Source organism: Schistocerca nitens, chromosome 4 (genome assembly GCF_023898315.1).
Source record: "Schistocerca nitens isolate TAMUIC-IGC-003100 chromosome 4, iqSchNite1.1, whole genome shotgun sequence".
Classification (NCBI taxonomy): domain Eukaryota; kingdom Metazoa; phylum Arthropoda; class Insecta; order Orthoptera; family Acrididae; genus Schistocerca; species Schistocerca nitens.
Window position 1 is genome coordinate 791501376 of NC_064617.1, and position 19571 is coordinate 791520946.

The 19571-nt window shown below is 42.3% G+C and overlaps 1 protein-coding gene across 3 annotated transcripts in view; it reads left to right on the top strand.

Moving 5' to 3' along the window:
* Positions 1-19571, top strand: part of LOC126253177 (protein phosphatase PP2A 55 kDa regulatory subunit) — an 86952-nt gene that overhangs the window by 12745 nt on the left and 54636 nt on the right. Inside the window, exon 1 of one of the 3 annotated variants that reach the window (XM_049954338.1) lies at positions 19258-19535. The exons of 1 other annotated variant lie outside the window; for it this stretch is intronic. In XM_049954338.1, the coding sequence (XP_049810295.1) occupies positions 19511-19535 (25 nt within the window). In that variant the 5' untranslated portion in view covers positions 19258-19510. Of the gene's footprint in view, positions 1-19257; positions 19536-19571 lie in introns of those variants that run through there. One more of the 3 variants, XM_049954339.1, reaches the window with a different exon arrangement.

Below are 19571 nucleotides of genomic sequence, written 5' to 3' on the forward strand. Positions count from 1 at the left end.
GCCTTCTGTTCCACTTAGGAGCACCAAATCCACTCGTTCTTCTTTAGTCAGAACTATCATTCTGTCTGAAAGAAACAAAATGTATTAGAATTTTTAGAATATAGAATATTTATTAGAATTGTCTATGTATCCAGACTTTGTGGACACCCTATATAATACAAAATGACTAACCCAGTTTCAGCCCAATATAGTAGTTTAAAACCCCTCTTTTAATAAATAAAATCAGCAAATATATTTGCATATCACTTGCAAATATATTGAGAAATGCCGACTTGCAATGTGTTTGTTCATATATTAATGGTGAAGCGATCCATCAAATCTTATACAAAACATCATTAATGGCTTCATACAACTGTCCTATACTGAATTGTTACATCACGTTAGTAATAAATTATTTTTAAGATCATCTTGATAAAATATAGTTACATATGAATTTCAAATTCGTCAAAAGGTAAAAACTAGCGTAGCCGCTCGTATCATAGTGGTTAAATGGTCCACTAAATAATTAAAATAAAAGAAATACAAAAGTCTATACAAATCGTTTTTATGAAGATCTGTTAACTTCATAGCAAAATTTTGAACATCAAGACGAAAAGGTTAATTTAACCAGTTACATTTAATAAAACATACAAACTTCCTCTACTGACGTCAATTCATACACAACGTATGGTTTAGCTCCAACTGACCAAAGAACGATATAACATATTGCCTTTTACCCAGCACCTAAGGCTAACAGTGGGATGGTGTTTTACTTGTTTGGTGGCAAAGCCGATGTAGCTCCGGCCATCTGCAACTTGACGTGTCTTCTTTACGGTAAGTAGCAATCTGTCTTTTCCCACATTGTTGATATTCCTACCCGGAGCTTCCATTTTTTGATAATAACAAGTTACGTTGTCAGATTCCACCGTGCCTAGTGTTATCATGTTAAAGGCAGATCAAAATTTCCAAATAATTTTTCTACTTGATCGTGACCTCTCGTGCCCCATAGCAGTAGACAGTCGAAGAGCTCCCATAACCGGCTGCTCTTTACCAACACCAGCTCATTGAAAAGGCGAACGTGAGATGACCTCAGATGGCAGTATATCTCCGTCTCTTCCAGAACGTCTATGAATCTGCGTGACCTTCTCAGCTTTAGGCAACAACCTGACGACTGACCTCAGAGAGGGGAAGATGTATCCACTCTCAAACAGGTGGGCAGCAAAGTTGGATCTCTTATCTACCTATCCCGCCTATCCAGGGCTACATCCTCACCAAACCTGATCCCAAGTCTCCTACGTAACAGGCGCCACAGTCTGGACCACATCTGATTATTAGTGCACGTTTCTTTTTTCAACTACATTAGCCAAATCATGTCAAAGGTTGTTTACAGCTGAAAAGGAAACCTGTGTGTTTTTTTATTTGAAAACCGATGCTATTTTTGTGCTAAAAGGTGGCACAGTGTGGCAATAAAATGTGTTTGTTACTTATATCTTCCATTTTATTGCTAACTACAGGTTCTTTTACATTTTGGTATTTTAAAAATATTTTTCTAAATTCTTTTCAAATGGGAAAAGTGGGAGCTTAAAAAGATAGTTTACAGAAAAGTTTAAAAAAGGATTCTCATTCTGGTTTGGGAGATTTGAATGGTAGTCAGAAATAAAATCAGCATCAGCATAAAGCTTATTTTTAATTTTTATTTCTAATGGAATGTAACAGTTCTGTATGGGACAGTTGTAAGAACGTGTTAATGAACTTTTGTATAAGATGTGGCGGATCGCTTCACCGCTAGTATATGAACAAACACATTGTAAGTCGGCATTTCTTGATGTATATAAAAGTGATATGCAAACATACTCAATGATTTTATTTATCACAAAATAGTTTTAAACTGCTATATTGGACTGAAAATAGGTTACTTATTTTGTATTATAGAGGAGTTTATTTACAGTACATGATGCAAATTGAGGCTGTTGTACTTGTTGTAAACACTACCTCAGTTTCCTTCTGCCTACAGACCATTAAAGTCATGTGGTGACATATGCTGCTGCGAGCTTGTTGGATAACTCACTCAAATGGCACGTTGACCAGACTGGATCATTGCCACTGGACAATGTGGTGTTTTAATTAGTGTAAATCAATGCTTATATGTAGTTTCCTTGTACCTTAGCACTGAAGATGGCAGTTTATCTGAAATCTCGATATGCAAGAACAACAGAAGATCGATGTGACTACAATTGATTGCTGTGTTCCTATCCTTACTTATCATAGTCTACGGTCGATGTACACAACGCTTCCCTATGGAATCAAGGTAGATTTAATGTAATATTGACGGCGAGAGCCTTGTTTGAAATGAAAGAGAAAGGGAAACGATTGTGGGTGAAAACTTGGATAGCGAGAATAAAAGCTCGAAGTGTCCATCATAATTTACTACGTGAGCTATGTGCGAGGACATAATGAGCTACGAAAATTATTTGAGTCGTGGTAATCATAATTTACTACGTGAGCTATGTGCGAGGACATAATGAGCTACGAAAATTATTTGGTCGTGGTAATCAATGTGCTTGGTGTTGTGAAGAACTTTGTATCCTCCATACTTAGAAATTATCTACTTGGTGGTAGTCATATGGCAAGTAAACTTCGATGTCATTTTGTAGGTTAGAAGCGAGTCAAGTATACAATGTGGTGAACTTTGATCAAAGATATGTGTGATAAAAGCTTCCCTAGTACATCGTAAAGAATTAGATCACAGGGCTTTGATCTAAGATCGTTGTCAAAAAAAAATGTGTAATACAGACCTTACTCGGATTTGTTGTTGGCACCAGATACGGTCAGACTGTCGTTGCGCACCTTTACCTGGCTGTAATGTTCTCCGCAGATGGCCATGGGTGAGAAACTGAAAAGTATCTTGTGTTAAACAAGGCAGGGATTTCTTGCGAATTTCGATTCTCTTCATATTTTAGCTATTTTATTTTTCGAAAATTAGCTGAAAAATTCGGTAACTGACCTGTATGAAAATATAAATGCATTTACTATTTTTGTTTGGAAGGGGAAGGGCTGATGACCCTTCCCCCACCCTCCTGTGTTCATCAGAATCCGCACCCGAGTGCTGCTGATGGCAACGCATTTGGCAGTGATGAGAGTAATTGCATTGACAGCTGTGTACATTCCATCTCGCAGTCGATCAGTTTGGTTCTAAGATGAGTTTTCCTCCACAGAGTTCCTTGAAAACGAGGTACAGATGTGTTAAGTTGATGTTCGAAGCGAATTGGAAGACTGTTTTCTGTTCAGTACTATAATGCACTACTTTACAAGCAATTACGAGGTGATTTCAAGGAATCAGTTACGCATTATTACTTTTATTGAATGCTGCACTACCCTTCAAAGAGACATAAGAGGCGGAATCCAAAATTTTCGGGAGTGGTCCTGCCATCTGGAAAGTAGGAGTAGTAGATCTTTGCACCGCTAGGTGGTGAGAGCTTCATATCTGATGAGTCAGTGTGGGGAGTGGCGTTCAGCTGGGAGGACTTGTTGCGTGTTCACAGTGACGCCTGTAATACACTGTGTTTGGTATGTGGCGATTTTACGATGTATCCACGAACAGAGCAGCGCGTGTGCATCAAATTCTCTGTGAATCTCGGGAAAAGTGCTACGGAGACCCTTGCAATGATTCAACAAGTGTTTGGGGGACAGAGCATGAGACATACGCGTGTGTTTGAGTGGCATGCTCGGTTCGTGGCCGGCCGTACAGACGTCGAAGATGATGCTCACATTGGAAGCTCCGTTAGCCGCACAACGCCAGATGTTGTTGCCAAACGTCAACAACTGGTTTGTGCGGATCGACATCGAACCATTCAAGACCTTGCGGATGAAGTGGGTATTGGTTATGGGACATGTCAACGAATGTTGACTGATGAATTGGGCATGCATTGTGTCGTCGCAAAATTTGTGCCAAGGATCCTGACTGCCGATCAGAAGACACAGCATGTCGAAGTGTGCACAGACCTTCGTCAGACCGCATCTAATGATCCAACCTTCTTGTCACGGGTTATCACTGGCGACGAGAGCTGGATTTACGGTTATGACCCAGAGACAAAGCAACAATCGTCGCAGTGGAAGAGCCCGGGCTCTCCAAGACCCAAAAAAGCGAGACAGGTGAAGAGCAAAGTGAAGAGCATGATCATCGTTTTCTTTGATACCAAGGGAATTGTGCACAAATAATTCGTCCCACCCAGCCGAACAGTGAATTCTGCGTAGTACTGTGACGTTTTGCGACGGCTCCGTGAAAACGTGTGGCGACGACGGCCCGAACTTCGGCGTCAAGGGAACTCGCTGCTGCATCACGACATCGCGCCCTGTCACATGTTCTTGCTCACCAGGACCTTTTTGGAAAAAACAACAGGTTGTACGCCACCCACCATACTCACCAGATTTGGCGCCTTGCAACGTCGCGCTATTCCCAAAACTGAAACTCAAGCTGAAAGGCCGTCGGTTCGACACTCCGGAGAGGATTCTAGAAGCATCGCTGGCGGTGATAAACACTCTCAAAGAACAGGACTTGCGGAAACGTTTGACCAGTGGCAGAAGCGCTGTGTGTAAGTGCGGATAGGAACTACTTCGAGGGTGATGGTGACCATTAGTCCAAAGGTAAGGTTTTGAACAGATGGCAGCGCCAGTCCCGAAAATTTTGGATAGCATCTCGTAGGTACATAACACTGTTTTTCAGTAGCCACCTATTCTCTGTAAACAACACTCGGAAAGTCCTTATCATTGGGAGATCTCTCCTACGCAAATGTTCTTGCCGAAAAGTTGGATATCACAGTGCCTTCCACTATGCCACGACACTCAGAAGAGGGCGCTGGGCGTGTACAGTCAGCACACTTGGCCAGTATTGGAGGACGTTGTGAGAATCTGATGGGGGAAGTAGCTCCTCACATACATTGACTGAAACGTGGAGGAAATGAGTTCCACTTTCCTAATGTAGTGCTACCAACTGTAGCTATCTAGCCAATGCATATCTAGCTTTTTCTTGGTTTATCCGAATTGCGAAAGACAATGCTAGGACTGTTCATTTCGAAAAGTACACTGCCGTCCTCCCCCAAATCTTTTCCCCAATCCCAGTTTGTGCTCTATCTCAAATTACCTAGTTGTCGACAGGACTTGTGCCTGTGCTGCAAGAACACCATCTGTCCGTCGACTTAATAAATACTGCGATCACTCACTGCTTTGGATGATCGAGACAGACGTGGTAAAGGCAACATTGGGTGTCTTAAGTTAGACGTTTCGGACTAACAACGCAAAAACGTATGTGTTCAGTCAGCTGCTAGAAAATCCATTTAACCTTGAGTAATTCAATATGTACACAAGATATAAAGGAACGAATAATACCTTGTTATATTGATGATTTTGAAGTTATGCTTGTGTGCAACTGCAAATCGTACACAGACACAACATCGCAACCAGTGACACAAAATTACTAGCAGTTGAGACTGACGGATCAGCAACATTGAGAACTGTCTAAAGGATGTAATTTTTAGCTTACTGCTTCAAAAGTTTTTGTTCTACTATTGGAATTCCAGCGTAACCCCATTGTGAAATGTAAACATTCGAAGCCATGTCTTGTCACAAATACATAGCGTTTCCGTGATGATGTTACAAACTTTCAGGGATGATGGATAATGGTAAATGTATCATTGTGAGGTAAGGGACCGCGGTTCCGAAACGATCTAGTCGAAAGGTAGAAGCGAAAAATCGTTCTGATATCTTGGAAAGTGGAATACGTATACTGGTACTGTTGTTGCTGATATTGTAGACTGGCAACTTTCAGAGGTGGTAGCATGGACAAGAACAAGAAAAGAAGCCTATAGACATGGGCTCTAAAATACATATCTTAAATCTATGACCACTCGTTGTGTGAAATCTTATGGGACTTAACTGCTAAGGTCATCAGTCCCTAAGCCTACACACTACTTAACCTAAATTATCCTAAGGACAAACACACACACCCATGCCCGAGGGAGGACTCGAACCTCCGCCGGGACCAGCCGCATAGTCCATGACTGCAGCGCCTAAGACCGCTCGGCTAATCCTGCGCGGCTGAACACTCGTTCATCTTCGCTTCTGTGAAACACGCCTCTTCTGCTGAGCATGTGCCATTAGCTCGTAAGATATGCATTTTCGTCCCATATTTACTGGACTTTTTTTCTTGGTTTAGTCCATACCACAACTTCCAAAAACATGGAAACCAAAGAGCTTGCAATAGTAATACGTGTTTAACGGTATAGGAGATTGAACAAACGCTCTCTTTTTGGTCCAACTACCGCTTCCGAGTTACCTACCCTACAATCTTAGCAACAATAGTGTGTGAGAGGTATCAGAACGATTTCGATTATATAGTTCCCGGACCAGAGTCCCTTCCCTCAGATTGATACATTTACCCTTCTCCATCGTCCCTGGAGGTTTGTAACATCATCACGGAATCACCTTGTACCTGCAACATGAGACGGCATCGAATATTTACACTTAATAATGGAGTAACGCCGAAATTGTAAAAGCAGAACAAAAACCTTTACAATCCTAAACGGAAAAATACGTCTTTCTTAAATTGTTTATGTTTTTGCTCCGTTAGCCTCTCCATAATGTTGTGGACTGTGTATACATGAAATGACCTGGGGCCTTTAACGCAACTGAACAGATCATTCACTGGAAAAGGTTATGTTACCAAACAACGATAGAATATGTATGGGTGCCAATGCGCCATGTCACTGGGCCACGGCTGTTCGCAATAGGTTTGAAGAACATGGGCGATTCGAGTGAATGATTTGGCAACCCTGATCGCCCGACTGAATCCCATCGATGATTTATGGGACATAATCGAGAGGTCAGTTCGTGCACAAAGTTTTGTACCGGTAACATTTTGGCAATTATGAACAGCTATAGAAGCGGCGTGACTCAATATGTCTGCAGGGTACTTCAGCGACTGGTTGAGTCCATGGCTGCACTACAGCGGAAAAAAGGAGGTCCGACCTGATATTAAGTGGGATCAGACCCGAATCTGGGCGGAGGGGGGGGGGGGGGGGGCGCAAACCGGGGTATCTGCCCTTGGCGGCAGTTTCAGGGGGCACCACATTCATATTCTTGAAGAAGGAAACCTTGTTTCACGAAACGCCTAGCATTAATCACTCGTTGGTCATTCGATTGTTCATATCATATGATTTTGAAACGCATCCCTGTTGGTTTTTGAACACATTCGAAATTGATTTCTGAACGAATCATAAGTTGATTTTTGAATGCGAGCATAGTGTACGTGACGTCTCTGTCAGGGGAATCCTCGTCGCATCCAGAAATAAAAAAAAAAAAACTTTCCAAAATCAAAAGCGGACGGAGCTATACGAGCTGAGTCGAATAAATCGGAATGCGTTAATGCCAGTCGCTGTTTTTTTATGCGGCAGATTGCGTGTTCCAGTGATAAGCTTTGTTATAATTTTTAGCGGGACTCCTAGATTCAGACTACCAGTGTGGAAATAAACGACTAATAGGAATGACAGTTTGCAAAGATTACATATTATCTTCTCACTGTATCCAAAAAAATGAAATTTTGACAGAAATCGTTTGCCAGAATGCTATACTAATTAGGGCCAGTTGTACAGCCACCTTAAGCAGCGGCCTTAGTTCTGTTCTCGTAATAGTGCGGAAAACGCATTGTACGTATACACAATAACGCCTAACCGGAGAATAAACGCGGGATAACTGAATCGGTGGTTCTGGCAGGATTATTGTAGTTTAACTTTTGACAATGGCAGGAATAGATACAGAATTACTGATGACAAGATTGTTTGTTAGAACGAGGAAGGAGAAGAAAAGAGGACATCACGCAAATTATGTAGAAGAATATGAATACTCCAAATTTATATAAAAATTTCTCACTGCCACTACTTTTCGATCTCATGCTTGAGAAACAGGAGCATATGAATGAAATGTGAAACTATTTCCTAACATAAAACATGTTGCTTGTAGTAGGCCTAATAGGCATTTGATATTGGTCTTCGTGAATTGTATTCTGTCGAGTTATTTATGTAAATGAGGTAGAAAAGCCGGCCGGTGTGGCCGTGCGGTTCTAGGCGCTTCAGTCTGGAACCGCGTGACCGCTACGGTCGCAGGTTCGAATCCTGCCTCGGGCATGGATGTGTGTGATGTCCTTAGGTTAGTTAGGTTTAAGTAGTTCTAAGTTCTATGGGACTGATCACCACAGATGTTAAGTCCCATAGTGCTCAGAGCCATTTGAACCATTTTTGAGGTAGATAAAAATGACCATTTGTGCCAAAACAGTCTCGCGTATTTGGCGTGTGTTACAATAGCTGCAATATTAGTGAGGCCTATTACGTTGTATCTAGCAGACAGTGACAAGATAGACGTCATCAAGTCTTGGGTGATCGAATTAACAGCTTTTTCAGTATTAGATAACGACATCTTGATTTTTCATGTAGCAAAACTTTAGACGAACTTTGTTGAGGTAATAGATTCTTTCGCAAAAAGGGAAGCACCCCGTGAAAAGCTGTGACAAGATTAGAGAGGAAAAAAGCTGGGATCTAAGGATTGAAGAAATGTCTACTGTTTTTCTTGTCTCTTATCTTTACTACTTTCGTGTTTACTATATTTAATTCTATAACACGCAAAAGAGAAAGTAATTAGTTAATAAGGCTTTTTATTCTCCCGGTCACAAATAATCCCACCCAGTATCAATCGTGAGTTTTTTTTAAAGGGGGTTAGGATGTCAAACCACCCGACGGGGATCAGGAGAGACACCACAGGACATTTGTAATTCTCACTGTCCCGAATATAGGTTTGGTGGCTTCCATTGCAAAATATACACGTTTGAATTCCACAGAATGGGAAACAGTGGCGTGCGATAGAAGAATACTATGTGAAGAGCTGTGGCACTGCACTTTGGCACACTTAAGACCAAATAACGTCTTACATTTCCTCGAATATATATGTTTTATATATCAAACTCTTCAGAAAGATGTGGGCTACAAAATGAACATTTTTTGAAAAATTATTTTTTTTATATTTTGATGTTCTGTCTCAAACTCTCGAGAGGGGTTAGAAGCCCGTGTTTTTAGGAGACAATCGCACGACGTGCCGACACCCGAACATTACCCATCAAGACGTGACCTCTAGTTCAACCAGAACACAATATTGCAAACACACGCTCTCATAACAGTCATCCATAAGGGAAAGATAAATACCTGACACGTTCTACTGAGAAAAGGGTAGAAAGGAGGAGGACGATGAAAGGAAGGTTGTGGTTTGTCCTCCAGTCGACGTCGCGGACATTACAGACATAGCTCTACCTCAATAGAACATCAGTGGAGCAGAAAATTGATCGTGGCCTTGTTGGAGAAACGACACCAGGATTCACCTATAGTGATTCGCGAAAATGAATAAAATCATTGCACCACCTCAACTGGCACAAGTGTGAATTGTTTTGTGGCTATGTATTGCAGTAGTTTCAGTCTCCGAGTACTACTGCAACCTACATCCTGCAGAATCTGCGTAGTGTATTCGTCTCTTGGTCTCCCTTTACGATTATTACCCTCCATTCTTCCGTCCAATACTATATTGGCGATCCCTTGGTGCCTCATAAAGTGTCCTACCAATCGATCCCTTCTTCTAGTCAAGTTGTGCCACAAATTGCTCTTCTCCCCAATTCTGTTCAGTACATCCTCATCTAATCTACCCATCTTATCTTCAGCACTCTTCTGTAGCACCACATTTCGAAAGCTTCTATTCTCTTCTTGTCTAAACTATTTATCGTCCATGTTTCACTTCCATACATAGCTACTCTCCTTGCTAATACTTTCAGAAAGGACTTCCTGATACTGAAATCTGTACTCGATGTTAACAAATTTCTCTTCTTCAGGAACGCTTTCCTTGCCATTACCAGTTTACATTTTATCTCCCCTCTACTTCGACCATCATCAGTTATTTTGCTTCCCATATAGCAAAACTCATCTACTACTTTAAGTGTCTTATTTCCTGATCTAATTCCTGAGCATCACCTGAATTAATTCGACTACATTCCATTGTCTTCGTTTTGCTTTTGTTGATGTTCGTCTTATATCCTCCTTTCAAGACACTGTCCATTCCGTTCAGCTGCTCTTCCAGGTCCTGACAGAATTACAGTGTCATCGGCAAACCTCAAAGTTTTTATTTCTTCCCTATGGATTTTAATTCCTACTCCAAATTTTTCTTTTGTTTCCTTTACTGCTTGCCAAAATCACAGCTTTCCTTTCATACCCCTCGACTCTTATAACTGCCCTTTGCTTTCTATACAAATTGTAAATAGCCTTTTACTCCCTGTATTTTACCCCTGCCACCTTCAGAATTGGAAAGAGAATATTCCAGTCAAGATTGTCGAAAGCTTTATCTAAGTCTACAAATGCTAGAAACGTATGTTTGCCTTTTCTTAACCTATCTTCTAAGATAAGTCTTAGGGCCAGTATTGCCCCGTGTACAGAATCCTAACTGATCTTCCCCGAGGTCGGCTTCTACCAGTTTTTCCACTTGTCTGTAAAGAATTCGCGATAGTATTCTGCGAACGTGACTTATTAAACTGAGAGTTCGGTAATTTTCACACCTTTCACCACCTGCTTTCTTTGGGATAGGAATTATTATATTCTTCTTGAAGTCTGAGGGTATTTTGCCTGTCTCACACATCTTGCTCGCCAAATGGAGAAGTTTTGTCATGGGCGGCTCACCCAAGGCTATCAGTAGTTCTAGTGGAACGTTGTCTGCTCTCAGGGCCTTCTTTCGACTTTGGTCTTTCAGTGCTCTGTCAAATTCTTGACGCAGTATCATATCTCCCATTTTATCTTCATCTACGTCCTCCTCCATGTCAGTATAGACTCTCTACATACTCCTTCCACCTTTTTACTGTCCCTTCTTTACTTAGGATTGGTTTTCCAACTTGGCTTTTGCTATTCATATAGGTTGTTCTCTTTTTTTCAAAGGTCTCTTTAATTTTCCTGTAGGATTATCTATCTTACCTCTAATTCATTCAGGTGGTTCTCTTTTTTTTTGAGAGGTCTCTTTAATTTTCCTATAGGCAGAGCCTATCTCACCCCTAGTGTAGGGAGTATCTATCTTACCCCTAGTGACATGCTTCTACATTCTTACATTTGTCCTCTAGACATTCCTGCTGAGCCATTTTGCACTTCCTGTTGATCTTATTTTTAAGACGTTTGTATTTCTTTTTGCCTGCTTCATTTTCTAAATTTTTATATTTTCTTCTTTCATCAAGTAAATTCAGTATCTCTTTTGTTACCGAAGGATTTCTACTAGCCGTCATCTTTTTACCTACTTGGTCCTCTGCTGCCTTCACTATTTCATCTCTCAAAGCTACCCATTCTTCTTCTATTGTATTTCTTTCCCCTGTTCTTGTCAGTCGTTCCTACAACCTCTCGTTCTGTCAGTTTAGCCAAGTCCCATTTTCTTAAGTTCCTACCTTTTTGCAGTTTCTTCAGTTCTAATGTTCATAATCAAGAAATTGCGGTCAGAGTCCACATCTGCCCCTGGAAATGCCTTACAATTTAAAACCTGGTTCCTAAATCTCTGACTTACCATTACACAATCTATTTGAATCCTTCCTTCCAGTGTATCCAGGCGTCTTCCACGTATACAACCTTCTTTCAAGATTCTTAAACGAAGTGTTAGCTATGATTAAGTTGTGCTCTGTGCAAAATTCTACCAGGCGGCTTCATTCCTTCCCCCAGCCTATATTCACCTACTACTTTTCCTTCTCTTCCTTTTCCTATTACCGAATTCCAGTCCCTCATAACTATTAAATTTTCGTCTCCCTTAACTATCTGAACAGCTTATTTTACCATGTCAAACATATTTTCAATCTCTTTATCATCTGCGGAAGTAGTTGGCATATAAATTTGTACTACTGTGGAAGGCATGGGCTTCAAGTTTCTATTGGCTACAATAATGCGTCCACTATGCTATTCGTAGTAGCCTATCCACATTTCTATTTTTTAAATTCATTATTAATATATAATAAAGCTTTTGGTGATATAGGCCTTCGACAACAACACACATACACGAGCGTGCATGCGCGCGCGCGCGCGCGCGCGCGCGCGCTCACACACACACACACACACACACACACACACACACACACACACACACACACACACACACACGCGCGCGCGCGCCTGCAGTCTCAGGCAATTGAAACCACACTGTGAGCGGCAGCACCAGTGCATGATGGGAGTGGCTGGGGCAGGGATAGTGGCGGACAGTGAAGTACTGCTGGTTAGGCGGATATGTGTATACACCTCACTAACCGAGATAGCTAACGGCACTTGACACAGATGTAGCAGGTTCGAATTCTGGTTGTTGGAAGAAATTCTCAACAATAGTATTTGGCTGGCAAGGTGAGGAGAGGTGATGGTATACATTTACTGATCACCATCCTTCACGCCAACGTCGTGGCTTAAATTCCGAACCTGTACAGTGTCTAATGGAGTGGGCATGCTTGTGACACTGTTGATGGTTATCAGTCCGTTGGAGGGGGACGTTAGGCTCGGTCGTCCATAGGTGCAGATCTCCGGTTAGGTTCTGGAGGGGTCTAAGTTAATTACTTCCTGATTCTCCCATTTGTTGTCACCATTACTTCTAATGTATTACATAAGCCTAGGATCTGAATATTGAACTGGGGACCTAGAAACGACAGAGAGGCTTCGTCCCAGCTGTAGCCCTCAGTGGTGCACAATCCCACAAGAGGCTACAGCAGTCCACTCACCCCACCGCCACCCCACACCGAACCCAGGGTTATTGTGCGGTTCGGCCCCCAGTGGAACCCCCCCCCCCCTCCTCAGGAACGTCTCATTCCAGACGAGTGTAACCCCAATGTTGGCGTAATAGAGTAATTATGGTGTACATGTAAGTGGAGACAGTGTTTGCACAGCAATCGCCGACATAGTGTAACTGAGGCGGAATAAAGGGAACCAGCCCGCATTCGCCGAGGCAGATGGAAAACCGCCTTAAAAACCATCCACAGGCTGGCTGGCACACCGGACCTCGACACTAATACGCCAGGTGGATTCGTACTGGGATTCCTGCTCGGGAAGCAGTGGATTAGACCGCACGGCCAGCCGGGCGGGCTATATACACATACTTTGTTTTCCGAATGTTAGCTGAGAATCTTGGAAATTTGGAAATTGATTTATGTAAAATATAAACGTTTCAGTAAAACGTTCTTGCGGGGAGAGGTATGGGGGTGGCGTGGGTTACAATCCCGATGATAGCCACCCCTCCCCTCTTGGATCCATGTCGTTCATCCATATCACAATAAACACAATACTACGGTGTGGAGACAACCCTCACAGTCATAAACATGATGCACTCGACTCTTCAAAACAGGTCGGAGGGACACGTTCGCAAATCTATTCCACTACGACCTTGCCCTGGATTCCTGCATCTGCCTCCAGCGCTAATTTGTCCTGATTATGAGAATGACTTACATGGACCAATAAGACACATCGAAACCTACCCTGAAATTTTTTTACACGGGAAGAAGACAATGACATAAATGGACTGCCAAAATTTTAGCTACTAAGAGGCACTGTAAGTATTTTGTAAAAAATGTTGAATTGACACGTTTTTGCCGCTCGAAGAACAACTTAGAACAGCGGTTTGTACACCCTTGCCCGCCTATCACGAGACTCGCCGAATCACTCACGCAGCGCCGCGTAGCGGAGTTATCCGGACTTCACAGACACCAATTTTAAGCACCTGAAGCCTGGTGTACAATGGAGTGAATGGAAGCGAAGAAATGCGAGTGAGCATTTGCAGAAACTTCACTACCATTCGCCTGTATATGTGTAGAATCGCTTATACTAGTGGGAACGGAAGAGAACACGAGGTAGCGAACATTGCCTATGAACGCTGTGTCATTAGGTTTTAGTTTTTGGAGGTAATATTCGGCATACAGGATACAACTCTTATCTTGTTAGAGCCACAGTGCAAACCTTTGCTATTCTGTGAGGATTATTTTGCATGGCGAGCCCACTGTTCTTGACACAGTATGCAGAATCGCGCAGGGAAGGAAGAATTTAAGTGTCTCAATTTGTTTGAAAGCGTGACAGGCTTGGAGATCGTGCACTTTACACGGAATTGCCTCTCCATCTCTCCTTAGCACTGGTCCAAAATTTTCCTTGTATGTCAACTGCCATTTTCCCCTGGCTTCTAATTACCATTGCGGGAAATTTATGAACAGAAGCCGGCCGTTGTGGCCGAGCGGTTCTAGGCGCTTCAGTCCGGAACCGCGCTGCTGCCGGCCGTTGTGGCCGAGCGGTTGTAGGCGCTTTAGTCCGGAACCGCGCTGCTGCTACGGTCGCAGGTTCGAATCCTGCCTCGGGCATGGATGTGTGTGCTGTTTTTAGGTTAGTTGGGTTTAAGTAGTTCTAAGTCTAGGGGACTGATGACCTCAGATGTTTAGTCCCATTGTGCTCAGAGCCATTTGGACCATTTTTTATAAACAGAACACTAATTACCGACATCGAGCATCATCTCAAGAGGTGACATGCGTGTAAGGTCTAATGTTTTTTTTTTTGTTTTTTTTTTTTTTGTTTTCGTAAAACAAAAATGGTCTAGTGGCAAAGCGCGCGCTTCGTGATCCAGAGAGTGTGGGTTCAAATCCCGTTCAGACGACAACTTTTTCACTATGATTTTTAACCGAGCATTCACATCTCTCAGATGTCGGAGTGGGCACTAAAGACATGTGGTTCGTATTCCACGTTAAACTGCAGGTCTACATTTCCCAATTATGTAACTGGGGAATGTTAGGGACACATAAGCAGCTCCAGTGGCGTCCAGTGGAAAGACCTGCAAGAGGCTACCGGGTAATGGTAATGCACAAATGAGTGGAACTTAAGAATACTGTTCCGCCGATAAACCTGAAATGAGAGAGGGGTATCGGAAATTATGTTGTCTGATATTGTACTGAAAAATGCTTTCCACTAGCGAAAAAATTCTTTATCGACAGGTTGAATCGCACTAGTAGTTCCAGGTGGAATCCACATTACAGCTACAGATTTTTCGTCGTCCTCCCATAAAAACAGAGGCGTCGTTATGTCCTGACCATGAATCCAACAAAAGCAATGAATTAGTTTTTGCAGCTCGTAGGAATAAGTTTCGAACTAAATGTTGAAAATTATTCTTTCCCATTTTTCCAGATTTTGGTACGTCGGTTACAAGATTTTTGCAACTAAACAGTCCATTTTTTTATTTTTTTTGCCTAATTTGCATTGCTGTTCTTTAAGACAGATATACAGCGGCGGAAACAGTAAACGACTCATACTTATCACTGGCATTATTGTACCTGAATGTGTCATTGCATTAATTGATTGGGCAACCAACTCCGTCTTCTTTTCACCCCGAAATGATAAAGTGCTATGTGCGCGCAGTTCTTCCACGAAACCTGACTGATCAGCGTTATGAACAGCAGCTGCGGAGATAACAGCAAGTTTCGTCTATACGTCAGCTATGAATTTCAATACAGGGTGGTCCAGTGATCCTGACCGAGCCAAATATCTCACGAAATAAGCGTCAAACGAAAAAACTACAAAGAACGAAACTTGTCTGGCTTGAAGGGGGAAACCAGATGGCGCTGCCATAGGTCAAAAACTGCGTTTTTTTAAAAAATAGGAACCCCCATTTTTTATTACATATTTGTGTAGTACGTAAAGAAATATGAATGTTTTAGTTGGTCCACTTTTTTCACTTTGTGGCGGATGGCGCTGTAATAGTCACAAACATATGACTCACAATTTTAGAAGAACAGTTGGTAACAGGTAGGTTTTTTAAATTAAAATGCAGAACGTAGGTACGTTTGAACATTTTATTTCGGTAGTTCCAATTTGATACACGTACCTTTGTGAACTTATCATTTCTGAGAACGCATGCTGTTACAGCGTGATTACCTGTAAATACCACATTAATGCAATAAATGTTCAAAATGATGTCTGTCAACCTCAATGCATTTGGCAATACGTGTAACGACATTCCTCTCAACAGCGAGTAGTTCGCCTTCCGTAATGTTCGCACATGCATTGACAATGCGCTGACGCATGTTGTCAGGCGTTGTCGGTGGATCACGATAGCAAATATCCTTCAACTTTCTGCACAGAAAGAAATCCGGGGACGTCAGATCAGGTGAACGTTCGGGGCATGGTATGGTGCTTCGACGACCAATCCACCTGTCATGAAATATGCTATTCAATACCGCTTCAACCGCAGTCGTTCTGTGTGCCGGACATCCATCATGCTGGAAGTGCATCGCCGTTCTGTCATGCAGTGATCATCTTGTAGTAAAATCGGTAGAACATTACGTAGGAAATCAGCATACTTTGCACCATTTAGATTGCCATTGATAAAATGGGGGCCAATTATCCTTCCTCCCATAATGCCGCACCATACATTAATCCGCCAAGGTCGCTGATGTTCCACTTGTCGCAGCCATCGTGGACTTTCCGTTGCGCAGTAGTGCATATTATGCCGATTTACGTTACTGTTGGTGAATGACGCTTCGTCGCTAAATAGAACGCGTGCAAAAAATCTGTCATCGTCCCGTAATTTCTCTTGTGCCCAGTGGCAGAACCGTACACGACGTTCAAAGTCGTCGCCATGCAATTCCTGGTGCATAGAAATATGGTACGGGTGCAATCGATGTTGATGTAGCATTCTCAACACCGACGTTTTTGAGATTCCCGATTCTCGCGCAATTTGTCTGCTACTGATGTGCGGATTAGCCGCGACAGCAGCTAAAACACCTACTTGGGCACCATCATTTGTTGCAGGTCGTGGTTGACGTTTCACATGTGGCTAAACACTTCCTGTTTCATTAAATAACGTAACTATTCGGCGAACGGTCCGGACACTTGGATGATGTAGTCCAGGATACTGAGCAGCATACATAGCACATGTCCGTTGGGCATTTTGATCGCAATAGCCATGCATCAACACGATATCGACCTTTCCCGCAAGTCGTAAATGGTCCATTTTAACACGGGTAATGTATCAAGAAGCAAATACCGTCCGCACTGGCGGAATGTTACGTGCTACCACGTACTTATACGTTTGTGACTATTGCAGCGCCATCTATCACAAAGCGAAAAAAGTGGTCCAACTAAAACATTCATATTTCTTTACGTACTACACGAATATGTAATAAAAAAATGGGGGTTCCTATTTAAAAAAAACGCAGTTGATATCCGTTTGACCTATGACAGCGCCATCTAACGGCCCAACCATAGCGCCATCTGGTTTCCCCCTTCAAGCTAGACAAGTTTCGTTCTCTGTGGTTTTTTCGTTTGATGCTTATTTCGTGAGGTATTTGACCCGGTCCCTATCAATGGACCACCCTGTATAGCAATGTTTATCACTGGCAGCTGCCGTACACGTTTACATGACGTAAACTTGTTAATTTGGCGACTCCCTGTTCTGTACGGTTCTTGAACCTGCATTGCCAGGTCGATGAATTCTGAAAATTAGCACTGTTCATGTCAGATGCGATTCGAAGGCCCCATGTCGCAGCTCTCCATCGGTAATGGTGCATATCCTCTCACGGGGAGTTCTAAATCTTACGGACAGTTTTTCATTCAGATGGTTTCGGGTTTCCGTTTGGCGCATATTTCTTACTTCATGTAATTCATTCTTCCATTTGTGTAGTGAACGCTCCGATTTTCCGAAACGAAAACGCCTTTGCTCACTACTGAACTTCAAGCGTTTTATCCTTCCTTCGTTTAACCAATATTTCACTGCTTTTTCTGTGTCGCTGAAAGATGTTGCAGGATTTTTTTTTTTTTTTTTTTAAGGCTTGGTGGATATTTTTCTTCGTAACTATTACTGTCACAACTGACGTTATTTCGGCTGGGAACCGCGTTCTTCATATTTCCTTACTGCTAAACTGAGAATGTTAATTGGATTCCACATTACTTGTGAAACTGGAGGAAAAAAGAGGATACTATCAGCGGGCAGGCCTTACGAAAGCACAATAAATATTAATTCAGCTTTGGAGAGCGTGGCTCTCGCTCTTGTGTATCAGTCCCGAGGTCAGCAGGTCGTGAAAGTACTCTGCAAAACTCCTACACTTCTGTTTTGCACTAACAACCAGCTCCCCTTTCTTATCTCTTATAAACAGTTCTCTGCCCTAGTATCCAGTCAGACTCTCTTGGAATTTCCCGAAAACGTGTCTGCTGTTGTTCTTCCTGAAGTTGGTCTCAATCTCGTCCAGTTCCTGCTTCATCTTCTGCCTTCTTGTCCATCTTATTGTTCGGGCTGCTTCTTTTCTTGCTCCTAAGAAAACTTCCCATTTTTCCGGGTCCTTCTTGCTGCTCGTCTCTCCACGCTTTCCTGCGAGTCTCTACCGCTTCGTCACATTCCTTGTTCCACCACCAGTGCTTCCGTTTCTTTTCTTCCTTTCCCCATAGTTCAGCCTGTTTCGCCATATTTCGCTTCATGTTATCCCATTCAATGAATGATTCAATTCCTTCCTTATATCTGGATCGATTGTGTCTTAATTTGTCTCTGTCTACCTTCATTTTTTCGGTTCTTATATTCGTCTGTGGCAGTCTGTCCCTGTTTGGAATCCAAAGGTTCTTAACTTCTCTAAGATAACTGTTTTTACGTATCCCAAACTAAGTTCATTCCCGCTTTCGCATCATATTGACCTAATTTCCGATGCTGTTCTATATGTCATATGTGTACGACGAGAATATCGGTAGAGGAATCAGGGCAGAAGGAATGTACTGGCGATGGAAACGAAATCTTTCAGCCGCACTTTAAACTCCAGACAATATAAAAATTATGAAATTTACTTTCCACCCAGATGAAAAACTTTGTTTTACGCAATTTTAAGCGTAATTTTCCTTCTAATAGCTGCAACGAACGTACAGTCGCAAATGTACCGGCGTCACGAAAAGCGGTAATTAATTTATGAATGTCATTCAAAGCAAATTAAAAACAGTTTAGGGTAGGTCATTATTTACCTTGACGTGTTTTGACGCTATGACAATTCAGAGAGCAAAAAATCGATTTTTATATACAGCGACTCTCTCGACCTGTCGATAACTCTAAAATTGTTCTGCAGTTGCTACTTGGCGTACCTCTGGAATTGCGCAGAAGCAGAGATAATACTGCTTCAACACCTTTAGTCACGTGATCTGTAAGTCTCCAAGTGCTTGTGGCGCGATGCGATAGTCAAGTTTTCCTGATATTTGCTCGGCGTGTGACGTCATGTTGGTTGTTATGCACTCGTGAATACCGCCATTGCTAGTGACAATTTTATGTTGAAATGTGACAAATCCTTTTTTATCGCTCCTCCTTTTAAAGAAACCCAGTGAACATAAATTTCTAAATATCTCACAGACTGCAGTAATCTTCCGAAATTCTCCCCGGTGTCTGCTATGGCCGGTAAGCAACTTGTTTATGTGGGATAAATACGGCGACCTAATTGCTCTCTGGAAACATGACGGTTAGGAATTTAAATCTCGGTAACCTCACTTTCGATAACTAACAAAGATCTTGTT